We start from the raw sequence: 12,501 nt of genomic DNA, 5'->3' as shown, positions 1-12,501 counted from the left end.
TCCGGATCCAGACTGACGCCTGGGGATATTCTAAGGTAAGGAATCTAACACTAACTAATGTTTCTTACAGATATATCGTTACCGAAGGTAAGTAACTTGTTCAACGGCGTCCTTCTTGTATCTGTGGATGATGTGTCTTTTGGGAATTGTAGGAAGCTGGCTCTGTGAATACGATACCAAAGTGAGGTATAGTGTGCGCAAAGCCCAGTGGAACCTCAAGGGTAGGCAGAGGTAAAGTTAGATAGCACCTCACTCTCTATTTGTGGTAGTGTGGTGGAGCAATAAGGCTTTATCAGAGGATAGTGTTAAGCATTTGTTGTACCCACTCAGTCAGCAAATGAATTCACAAACTCAAAGACTGAACTTCAGACCAATTGTTTTTATATAAAAATATTCTTTTAGTTATTTTATTTCTAGAAACAACCAAGCCTGGCACAGGTAAGCAATGAATACTTTACAGTGATTGTAAAGTAGTTCAATTGCAATTGTAAATGTACTTTGTTTTGACTTACAGTATTGTTTCAGAGAAATGCAATCACTTGTAAATACAGTACATAGACTTGAATGGGATTTTCGGTAAAATAGCAGATAAGATACTTTTGAATTACTTTTCTTACTCAGTGCTGTATGCCTGGATGCAGCACTGGGACATTGTGAGAAAGTGCCATCTTTCTTGCCTTGGTATGCCCCAACTTTTTTCTGAACTGCTGATGTGCTTTGACTGAGTGTGTCCTGGGACCCGAAGTCCAGTGCCCAAAGACCCTCCTCGACGAACCAGATGACTCCTGCAAACTCAGAACCAGGGCTTCCCAACAGCGACCAGCTTGAGGGTAAGCTTTTCCGACACCCAAAGACAGCCCGGCGGCCTACAGCCCCCTGTGCCTCCCTTTGGGGTATCTACCTGTGCTCCAAGATCCCAACTTACCTCTCGACATGCTGGTCGCCCCTGGAGAGACTCCGCCCCCGAGCCTGCAGCCTTTGTTCCTTCTTTACCTTTTCCATTTGATAACATTGAGCGCCCGACGGCTCAAAAGCACCCTGCACCCAGCCGCCCGAGTGCCGCTGGCTGTGCCACCTTTGTCCTATCATGCTTCCCCCTTTGTCCTAAGCAAGTGACCAGGAGCCCAGCTCCCACAGCCGCGTGGCCTGCTAGCCAGCACCCACCAACCGGAAGCCCCCTGTCCCCCATTGGATAGCATTGGGCATTACTACCTCTGCACCCGGGCGCCCCCGCGCCGCTGAGGGTGAACCAACTGTACCTACCTGACACTGGGGGACCCCTGAGTCTATGCCCAGAACCACAACTTCACCAGTCGAGTACTCACCAGAAAACCGGTAACTCACTTACCTGCCATTGAATAACATTGACTGGTTTGACTCAAAAAATCTTCTAAGTGCCTACTTTTGAAAACTTTAAAAATTCATATAAAATCATCCGAATTCCGAAATACTCACCTGTGATCAGGAGAGGAGCCAGTACTGTACCTTGTAGCCCAGTGCTGAAACGCAAAAGTAATCCCTAGCGGGTTTACTGGTAACTTGTATTTTCTCCATAGGAATCCATTGTCTACTTTTCTATGAAATTTCTTCTGTCTACTTTTGAAAGCTAGAAATATTCTATAAAAATCATACGGAATACTGAAACGTAAATACTTACCTGTTTTGAGTTGAGACCCCAGTGCTGGCCCCAGGAGACCAGTACTGGACTACAAAACTAACAAGATCGTACTTTACCTGCAACCTGAATTTTCTCCCATTGGATAACATTTCCAGATTTTCATTGAAAAGTTTCCAAGTGTTAACTTTTAAAACAGCTTTATATTTCTGAAAAATCACTGCTATAACTAAAACGGTTTTACTAAATTGGTTTCAGCTTAGACCCCAGGACTGAATCTAGAACCCAGTCCTGGAACTACCAAAGTAATCGACAAAGTAATCAACTGTATTTATATGTTGAAAACCCATTGAATTCAATGCTTTAGTGTGTCTAGGATTGTGTTGCCTACTGCAACCCCTGTATCTATCGTGTTCACAAAGTTTATTGCCTCTAAGCAAAGTAATTACATGAGAGTACTGATATCGAGAACAGTCTATTTTTATGCCTGTTGGTTCTAAAAATAAAACAACTATTTCTTTTTGATATAAAAACAATTGGCCTGGAGTTCAGTCCTTGAATGTGTGAAATCCTTTGCTGACTGAGTGTGTACAACAAATGCTTTACACTGTCCTCTGGTACTGCCTTACTGCTCGACCAAGCTACCACTTTTGAGAGTAGGGTCAGTCCTGACTTTTACCTCTGTTATACCTCTGGGGTTCGTGGACTCTATGCACACTGTACCTTCTTCTGGTCCAGTATATACAGAGCCACTTACTCACAGATATTTCCTGTAAACAGGTGAGTAAAAGCGTTTTTGTTGAATCGTACAATTTTAAAGAATTTCTTTGGGTTTCACAACTCCACACTTCAAACTTTTCAGGAAAAAGTGTCAATGTTATCCCATGGAGGAAAATATGGTTATCGTTTTTTAGGTAAGTATTCAGTAGTGGGAGTTGAGGTTCTGGGGGTAGACTCAGGGGTCCCCCAGAGTCAGTGATGCACTCTTGTTACACCCTCCGCGGCACAAGGGCAGCCGGGTGCAGTGTTGAGGCCCATTGTTATCCAGTGGGATTTACGGGGCCTCCGGTTTGTGGCTCCTGGACTTTAGCTCAGGGCAAATGGGTAAACAAATTAGCACCAATGGGGCATCCTCAGCGGCAGTAGGGCAGCTGGGTGGAAGGTGCTGTTTTGAGGTCGGATGCCCTGTTGTTTACAATAGAGAACCTCCAGTTAGCAAAAGCACTGCAGGCAGGGAGACGAAGGACTTCTTGGTGCGACCACCACTTCAAAGGGTAAGTTGGGAAGTTAGGGGTTGGTTAGGCACCGTCGGTTTGGGCTCACAAGGCCGTGAGGCATCGGGTGCAGTGGTGCATTTGGGGTCTGATCTTATTACCAGCTCCTGGTCGCGTTCAGGGGGGGAGGGCTTCTGGATTCAGGCTGCAGGCATCAGCTGGAGGCTTGAGGCAGGTCAGGGGTCGCCGGATCTCTGTTCAGGATTGCCGGGGTGACGACCTTGTGGTGTTTGCCCACTTGAGCTCAGGCCGTGGACGGCGGGTGTAGAGTGGGTCGGATTTGCGGTCTCCGGCTGCTGCCAGAGGTTGCAGTTGAACAAATCCGGTGTTCACAGGAGAAGCAGTCTTTGGAAGTGAAGGCAGGCAGGTCCCCTGGGGTTTCTGAGGTTGCTGGCTGCATGACACACTGGGGTTTCGCAGGAGCAGGTTCGAGGGGGAGACAGGCCGGTAGAGCTAGGGCCAAGTCAGTGGGAGTCTTCCTCTTGTTAGCTGCTGCACTGCTATTTGGTCTTTCTTCTTTTCTTCTTGTTTCTTGTCTAGATCTGAGGAATCAAGGTTCAGGGGTACCCTTAAATACTAGATTTAGGGGCATTACAGGTAGGTAGAAGATAGGGACCAATGGTTCCCTTCCCTGGGGTGGGTACACCCCCTATTATGCCACCCTCCAGTGGGAGGGCGGCATGTGCCTGTCCCTAGTTGGCGGAGTCCCCCCATCTTCCAGAAGGCGTGGACTGAGAGTTGCGCTTCACCTTGCCTCACCCACCTGAGGGGTGGAGTTGGCAGAGGTGGGCACACCTCTCTTCCTCACTCACTTGTTTTTCCTGATGGTTCTCCCACCCAAGTGGGGGTTCAGAACCAGTGGGGATCAGTTGCTGAAAGCAGCAATTTGCCTAGGGAAGCTCACAAAGGCGGCAAGCCTTTGAATCTTCCCTTTTGTGAACCCTGCCCATCTTGGGGGACGAGGCTTGGCACCTCGTCCCAGAATGTTCATTGTTTCAGGCGCCAGGGAGCAGCAGGCTCTCGACCCAGGGGTCTAGAAACATGTCTGGTGGTGGCAGCTGAAGGCAGACACTCAGCCTGGACACTAGTGGTGGGTTAGTTTTCATGGGGTATCTCTAAAATGCCCTCTGTGTGCATTTTTCATTAAATCTCACACTGGCATCAGTGTAGGTTTAATGTGCTGAGAACTTTGATACCAAACTTCTCGTTTTTCAATATAGACATTATGGTGCTGTGGAGTTTGTAATGCCAAACTCCCAGCACCAGATACTCTTAATGGCAGCACTGCACTTACAGTGCCCAGGAATGGCCCTGGGTAATGTAGGGGCACGGGGCTCATGCCCCGGTGCCCTCACCTCTGGCATAGGGCACCCAGCTAGAGGGGTGACTGAAGTAAGCCAGGGCAGTGGGTTCTGTGGGCATGGCACACGGGGATGTGTGCCATGTTGACTCTAGCTTTAGTTCTGTAGTTAGGCACTCAGCCTGGCAGTGTGTGGGCGCCAGGGTACAGGGTTCCTGAGGGTGGCACAATAAGTGCTGCAGCCCTTAGAGGTCCCGGGGGACCTGCCTTGGATTTAATATAAAATGCACGAGAGGGCATCTTAGAGATGCCCTCCAAAACCAAACCTACTGCAGAGGCTGCCACACAACAGACATGTTGCTGGACCCCTGAGTGGAGAGCCCCCCACGCTCCTGGGCCTGCAACAATAAACATCCTGGGCGAGGTGATATGTCTCCTCCTTCTGGATGGACAGGGGGAAGCTTCAAAGGCATACCGCCTCTGAGAGCTTCTCCAGACCATTTGCTGTACCCAGCAACCAGCCCCCCACCACCAGGCCTACCCCCACCCTGGCGGGAAGACTGGCGGTAAAAACTACGTCAGGAAGGGGGGTGTGCCAACCTGTGCCAACTCCACCCCTCAGGTGGAAGAGGCGAGGTGAAGAACGACCCCGGACCCCAGCCATCTTGTAGATGGGGAGTCCTGCCCAATCCCAGCTAGACTCCTGCCCCCCTCCCACAGAAGAGGAGCAGGCTACGGGGTGTACTCACCCCAGGACAGGGACCCATTAGTCACTGCCCTTGCCCTACCTGTAACGCCCCTAAATTCAGTATTTAGGGGCTCCCTGAACCTTCCGTCCTTAGATCCCGATATCAAAAAGAAGAAAGAAGCTCAAGAAGAAGACCCGCCGTGCAGCTGCTAACAGGACAACAACAACTGACTTGACCTCAGCCCTACCGGCCTGTTGATCCTGGAACCTGCTCCTGCCTAAACCCGGCAACCTCCGCGGACAGCAACCTTGTAACACCCAGAGGACCTGCCTGCCTTGACCCTCTCGACGATTTGGACTCCCATCAGCAGAGGCTCTGCTGCAACAACCCACCTGGTGCCCACCAGGAAGCTCCGGACCAGCCCACCCTGCACCAGCCGAGCCCGGGCCTGGTCAACCCGAACCAAGACCACAAGGACGTACCCCCGGCGACTGGGACCCGAAGTCCAGTGCCCAAAGACCCTCCTCGACGAACCAGCCGACGCCTTCAGACTCAGAACCAGGGCCACCCCAACGGCGACCAGCCGAGGGTAAGCTTTTCTGACACCCCTGCACCTGGCGCCCTACAGCCCCCTGTGCCTCCCTTTGGGGTGCCTACCTGTGCTCCAACATCCAGACTTACCTCTCGAAGTGCTGATCGCCCCTGGAGAGTCACAGTCCCCGAGCCTGCAGCCTTTGTTCCTTTTTCAAGATCCTCACTGGTTAACATTGAGCGCCCAACGGCTCAAAAGCACCCTGCACCGAGCCGCCCGAGTGCCGCTGGCTGTGACCTCTTTGTCCTATCCTACTCTCCTCCCCCCCCCCCCTGCCCAGAGCAAGTGACCAGGAGCCCAGCTTCCAGAACCGCGTGGCCTGCTAGCCAGCAGCCACCAACCGAAGGACCCTTTTCCCTCATTGGATAACATTGGGCCTACCTACCTCTGCACCCGGCTGCCCCTGCGCCGTTGGGACTGAACTAGCTGTACTCACCTGACCCTGAGGGACCCCTGAGTCAATGCCCAGAACCCTAATTTCACCAACCAAGTACTCACCTGGAAACCGGCAATTCACTTACCTGCTATTGGATAACATTGACCCATTTTTGACTAGAAAATGTTCTAAGTGTGAAGTTTTGAAAACTGAGAATATTCTTTTAAAAGCAGCCAAAGTCCGATTCGAAAATACTCACCTGTGATCAGGCGAGAAGCCAGTACTGTACCGTTCAGCCCATTACTGAACGGCAAAAGTAATCCCTAGCGGGGTTACTAGTAACCTGTATTTTCTCCATAGGAACCCATTGTCTGCTTTTCTATGAAATTTCTTCTAAGTGTCTACTTTTGAAAACTGCAAATATTCTTTAAAAATCGCACAACATACTGAAACGCAATTACCTACCTGTTTTGAGTTAAGCCCCCAGTGCTGGCCCTAGGAGGCTAGTGCTGGGTTACAAAAGTAACACAATCGTACTTTACCTGCAACCTGAATTTCCTCCCATTGAATAACATTGTGAGAATCACCTCGAAAAGTTTCTAAGTGTGAACTTTTAAAACCGCTTCATATTCAGGAAAAATCATCACTGTAACTAAAACGTTTTTGATAATCTGGTTTCAGCTTAGACCCCAGGACTGAATCCAAGATCTAGTCCTGGAACTACCAAAGCGACCGTTGACCCTGCCTCCAGGCTAGGTCGCCCCCACGCGCTGCTGCCTTCCAGCCAGCCTCCTCTGCCAGCTGATTGCCACAGCCGCTTCCTGCCTTGGACGACCCAGCCGCCGCTGAGCCGCCCACCTCCAGATTTTCCTCCTTCCCGCCGGTGCCTCCCTTCGGCCCTGCCCCCCTCCAGCCCATTCGCCGCCCCGCTCCCACCACCCAGCTGCTCCTCCCGGTTCCATATGTATGGAGACCACGAAGCGTCCGCGAAGGCGCAACCAAGGCAAGCCCGTCTGCGCCCATCCTCGCCTGGACCGCGCCCAGCGCCAGGCCCCTGGCCCCCGACGAGGCCAGCCCACGCGGCGAACCTACGACGCCGCCACCCTCAACGCACTCAACGACGGCCGGACCGCCGCCTGCTACCGGCCCAACCCGAAACGCACCCACGGACCCTTCACCTGCCAAGCCTGCAAATTCTCCTGCCTCCGAACCAGCACCGCACCCTCCAACCCAGGGACCAACAGCACCCACCTCAAGTGCATCCTGCTCAACACCCACTCCGTCCACAGACACGCCTTCGAACTCTGGAACCTCCTCGACACAACCTCACCAGACTTGGCCTTCCTCACAGAAACCTGGATGAACGCCTCCTCAGCCCCCGACATCGCCGTAGCCATCCCGGAGGACTACAGATCACCCGGAGGGACCACGTCAACCAAACCTGAGGAGGCATCGCCATCGTCCACAAAAACACCATCCGAATCACGACCAACTCCAACGACACCCTCACCGCCGCCGAGCACCTCCACTTTCAGATACACACCGACCCCAAGACCACCCTCAGAGGCATCCTCATCTACAGACCCCGGGACCACGCACAAAATTCAGCGAAGCCATCTCAGACTTCATCAGCCAGCACGCCCTTACCTCCTCAGACTACATCCTCCTAGGAGACCTCAACTTCCACCTGGAGAACAACAATGACAGCAACACCGCCGCCCTCCTAGACAACCTCGCCAACCTCGGACTCAAGCAACTGATGAACGCCCCCACCCACTACGCCGGTCACACGCTAGACCCCATCTTCTCCTCCACCTAGCACATCTCCTTCAGCCACTCCACCGGACTACACTGGACAGATCACAGCTGCGTCCACTTCAACTTCAGGAGAACCACGACCCACCACCACCCGCAACAGGTTCCCCGCAGAAGCTGGAGCAAGATCACTGCCGACCAACTCACCACCTCCCTCAGCCAGAACCCTCCCACCAACACGAGGGACCCCAACGAAGCAGCCCGCAACCTCACACAGTGGCTCACCAACTGCGCCGATGACCTCGCGCCACTGAAGAACCCTCCCAACAGACCCGGCAGCAAGAAAGCTTCGTGGTTCACCAACGACCTCAAAAACTCCAAGAAAACTTGCCGCACCCTCGAGAAAGCTTGGCGCCACGACCAGACATTGGAGAACATGACAGCCCTCAAGAACGCGACCCGCAAACACCACCAGCTGATCCGCACCTCCAAAAGGACAGCATTCAAGGAACGTCTGGACAACAACACCCACAACAGCAAGGAACTCTTCAACATCGTTAAAGAGCTCTCCAACCCCAGCGCCTGCAGCAACGACATCACACCCTCACTAGAACTCTGCGACTCACTCGCCTCGTTCTTTCACCGCAAGATCGCCAACATACACAACAGCTTCGGCGCACAGACCACGCACCCAACCGCCGAACCAGCGCCCCCCACCACCACCCTCTGCAACTGGACCCCGATCAGCACCGAAGACACCACCCGCACGATGAACACCATCCACTCCGGCTCCCCCACCGACCCCTGTCCACACCACATCTTCAACAAAGCCGACGCCATCATCGCACCCCAACTCCGAGACATCATTAACAGCTCCTTCGCATCCGCCACCTTCCCGGAGAGCTGGAAACATGCCGAGCTCAGCGCCCTCAAGAAGAAACCCACCGCGGACCCCACGGACCTCAAGAATTTCCGCCCCATCTCGCTACTCCCTTTTCCTGCCAAAGTCATCGAGAAGACAGTCAACAAACAGCTCTCCGCCTTCCTCGAGACAAACGGATCCCTCTACCCCTCGCAGTCCGGCCTCCGAGCAAACCACAGCACTAAGACCGCCCTCATCGCAGCTACCGACGACATCAGGTCCCTGCTCGACAACGGGGAAAGAGCTGCACTCATCCTCCTGGACCTCTCAGCAGCCTTCGACACTGTATGTCACTGCACCCTGATACAACGCCTTAGCAACACCGGAATCCAAGGAACGGCCTTGGAGTTGATCGTCTCGTTCCTCGCCGGAAGAACACAGTCCGCCTTCCCCCGTTCCGATCCGCAGCCACCGAAGTAATCTGCGGCGTTCCGCAAGGATCCTCGCTCAGCCCTACCCTCTTCAACGTCTACATGAGCCCCCTTGCAGCCATCGCACGCCAACACAACCTAAACATCATCTCCTACGCCGACGACACCCAGCTGATCCTCTCCCTCACCAACGACCCCGCCAGAGCCAGCCTCCAGGAAGGAATGAAGGTCGTCGCGGAATCGATGAACCTCAGCCGTCTGAAACTGAACTCAGGCAAGACGGAAGTCCTCATCCTGGGACCATCTCCCTCGGCCTGGGACAACTCCTGGTGGCCCCCTGCCTTGGGCACCGCCCCCAAGCCGACGGACCATGCTCGCAACCTGGGCTTCATCCTTGACTCCTCCCTCACGATGTCCAAGCAAGTCAACGCAGTCTCGTCATCCTGCTTTAACACCCTGCGCATGCTCCGAAAGATCTTCCGGTGGATCCCCACCGAAACCAGGAAGACGGTCACCCAGGCCCTCGTCACCAGCGGACTGGACTACGGGAACACCCTCTACGCTGGAACCACAGCCAAACTCCAGAAAAGACTCCAGCGCATACAGAAGGCTTAGGCGCGACTCAACCTGGACATCCCTCGTCACAGCCACATCTCTGCCCATCTGAAGGACCTGCACTGGCTCCCCGTCAACAAGAGGATCCCGTTCAGACTCCTCACCCACGCACACAAGACTCTCCACGACATGGGCCCCAAATACCTCAACAGCCGCCTCGCATTCTACACACCCACTCACCAGCTCCGATCTGCCAGCCTCGCCCTCGCCACCGTCCCACGAATTCGCAGATCCACCGCCGGAGGAAGATCCTTCTTCTACCTGGCGGCCAAGGCATGGAACTCCCTCCCCACCCACTTACGGCTGACCCAGGATCATCTCTCCTTCAGGAAACAACTCAAGACCTGGCTGTTCGAGCAGTATCGACTCCCCCTCCCCCCAGCGCCTTGAGACCCTAGCGGGTGAGTAGCGCACTCTACAAATTTGCTGATTGATTGATTGAAAGTAATCCATAAAGTAATCAACTGTACTTTCCTATGAAAACCCATTGAGCTCAATGCTAGAGTGTGTTTCAGAACTGTAATGCGATTAGCTAACCTGTGATCATTGTGTGTACAAACCTATTGCTCCTCTGCAAAGTATTTACCTGAGAGTACTCGTATCTCGAAATGCATATTTTTATAATTGTTGGTTCAAAAAATAAAACCACTATATCTAAGGATATAATAACAATTGACCTGGAGTTCAGTTCTTGAGTATGTGAAACCTTTTGCTGACTGAGTGGGTACAACAAATGCTTTACACTGTCCTCTTGTTAAAGAAAAACGCCGTCGACCCTTGCAAGGAAACTCCCCTACCCTATTGTATATATTTTTTGGGGAATACCCTTGCTTGTGACACTTTGTATATAGTTTTTTAATAATATCTCACTTAGTCACTATAAGCACCTTGTCACATGTGTGAGCACCTGAAAAACGAGAAAACATAATTGTGAAAACATTAATAAAGTCTTTTATATGTTTGTTACCTTACCTTACAAAACCGTCTCCCAAGATTAATTCATTTACCAAAATTATACCTTTCCTTACTAGGACCTTCTTAGGCCACCCATAACCATTGTTTTTCTTTAACAATACTTTCACCCCAGGTTCGACTAATGGGGTACCCTTGTTTTTCATAATTACACTGTCCTCTGGCACCGCCTTACTGCTCGACCAAGCTACCACTTTGGAGAGTAAGGTCAGTTCTGACTTTAACCTCTGTTATACCTTTGGGGTTTGTGGACTCTATACACACTGTACTGCCTTATTGTCCAGTATATATAGAGCCACCTTCTCACAGAGGGCACTTTCTCGATCTCTTGCCTTGAGATCATTAAGAATCTCTGCTGCTAGGTTTCCTGTAGGTGGACTTTCTGCTAGCGCCGGGACACCCCCTTAAAGGTAGCTGTGCGCTCTATAAATGCATTGTATTATTACTCCTTCTGATAAATGTTTAGTGTATAAGAGTAGCGCAGTGAAAATCTGTATTGGGCCCTCCTATGACTGGATGTGTATTGTGTTGCCAACTGTAATTTTGCACGTAATTCAATTTTTATGAATTTGTGCATTCTATCTGATTTATGAGAAAGGGTATGCTTTGTACAGTACCCCGAGGTTGTATATAGTGAAAAGCCAGTCATAAATGTTTTAGACTTATTTGAGAAAAATCATGTCAAATTCCATGGAACTGATCTGTTTATTTTCAAACCTTACAACAGAGACAGTATATTTATTGTGAAATACATTTTGTAAAGCTAGTAGTCATTTAGCGTGAATTATTACATTGTGTTCTATTTGCAATACTATTCCAAAATAACTGCACGCTGCTTTTTAATTTGTTTTACTTATTTTTATTTCAATCATAAGTTTGTTGTGGCACAAATGTTTTCTATTTTTATTCTATTATTGATCTTGAATCTGCTTGTAGAGTTTCTCTGTATGTTTCATTGTGGATGGGTGTGTAGGTGCATACAGAAGTGAGTCAGTGAGTGGACGAACAGATGCATTTTTGCAAAGATGAGTGTCCGAATGCATGTGTGCTGAGTTAGTGAGTGCCTTTACTCACCAGGGTCTCAAGAGGCACTTTCAGTTATAAGCCAGATTTATTACCATTGCCAAAGCATGTTAGTTTCAGGCAGTTCGGTCTGTTTGACTACCCCAACATACAAATATTTATCAATGAGCCACGATTCAAGATGACTATACAAGAACGTTTTGCACTTTGGGTGCCCATCTCAATGTTCTGAAATGTTGTACAGAATGGCCAGTGTACTTTCATGGTCTTCTAAACCAGTGAGTACAAACACCTAACTGAAAATACTATTTGCTCTGACAGGAAGTTTGCTCAGCCTTGTTGATCACAACCTTCACGTCTCTTGTTTGGAATGACACCATTGCTTGCCAAAGAACCACCACTCAGCTCTGCTGGCCACTGCTCAAGCAGGTATGTTAAGCATGTATTTACAGGGCATGGAGGAGTCCACCGAATATTGTTGCCTTAAGTTTTGGCTAAAAATGATTCTCCTGAAAATAACAACAAAAATACATGTAATGGTTTTTTGCACAATAAAGTTTTTCAAAAAATTAAAAAAAAAACCATGATGCAACTTGGAGAAGATTAGTCGCATGGCCTTCTTGCATTCTGGCAATGATGCAATTCTGAATATGTCTTACATTGTCAATATGGGATGACAAATGTACGTTGGTTCCTTCTCATTTAAAATTGTTTATTTGCAGGCCATTTCAGGAACTATGATGTCTGATGCTGCTACATGGTTCTTCACTATTGTACTCCAAGGACTACAGGTACATGGGCAGCACGATGTCTGCATGTCGGGTTTGGTCAGTCTTGCATTCCAGATCTACGAGGCTCTGGTGAGTGTGTTGCTGTATACTATGACATTGCCTTCTAACTAGATTTACAGAATGCTTGATGAAAATGAGTTTTTAGCTATCCAGGTTTCCTCAAGACTTAAGGGCAACAGCACAGGACTTCAGAAAATAGTCCTTTA

General features: G+C 50.3%; 1 protein-coding gene across 2 annotated transcripts in view; it reads left to right on the top strand.

Annotated features, from left to right (window-relative positions):
• XPO5 (exportin 5) overlaps positions 1–12,501 on the top strand; it is a 762,403-nt gene that overhangs the window by 686,256 nt on the left and 63,646 nt on the right. For both annotated transcript variants that reach the window (XM_086926019.1, XM_086926020.1), the window contains exons 29-30: positions 11,826–11,933; positions 12,227–12,364. In XM_086926019.1, coding sequence (XP_086782145.1) covers positions 11,826–11,933; positions 12,227–12,364 — 246 coding nt within the window. The remainder of the gene's footprint in view (positions 1–11,825; positions 11,934–12,226; positions 12,365–12,501) is intronic.

This window comes from Lissotriton vulgaris, chromosome 6 (genome assembly GCF_964263255.1).
Source record: "Lissotriton vulgaris chromosome 6, aLisVul1.2, whole genome shotgun sequence".
NCBI lineage: Eukaryota > Metazoa > Chordata > Amphibia > Caudata > Salamandridae > Lissotriton > Lissotriton vulgaris.
This window is presented reverse-complemented; position numbering and strand designations above follow the sequence as displayed.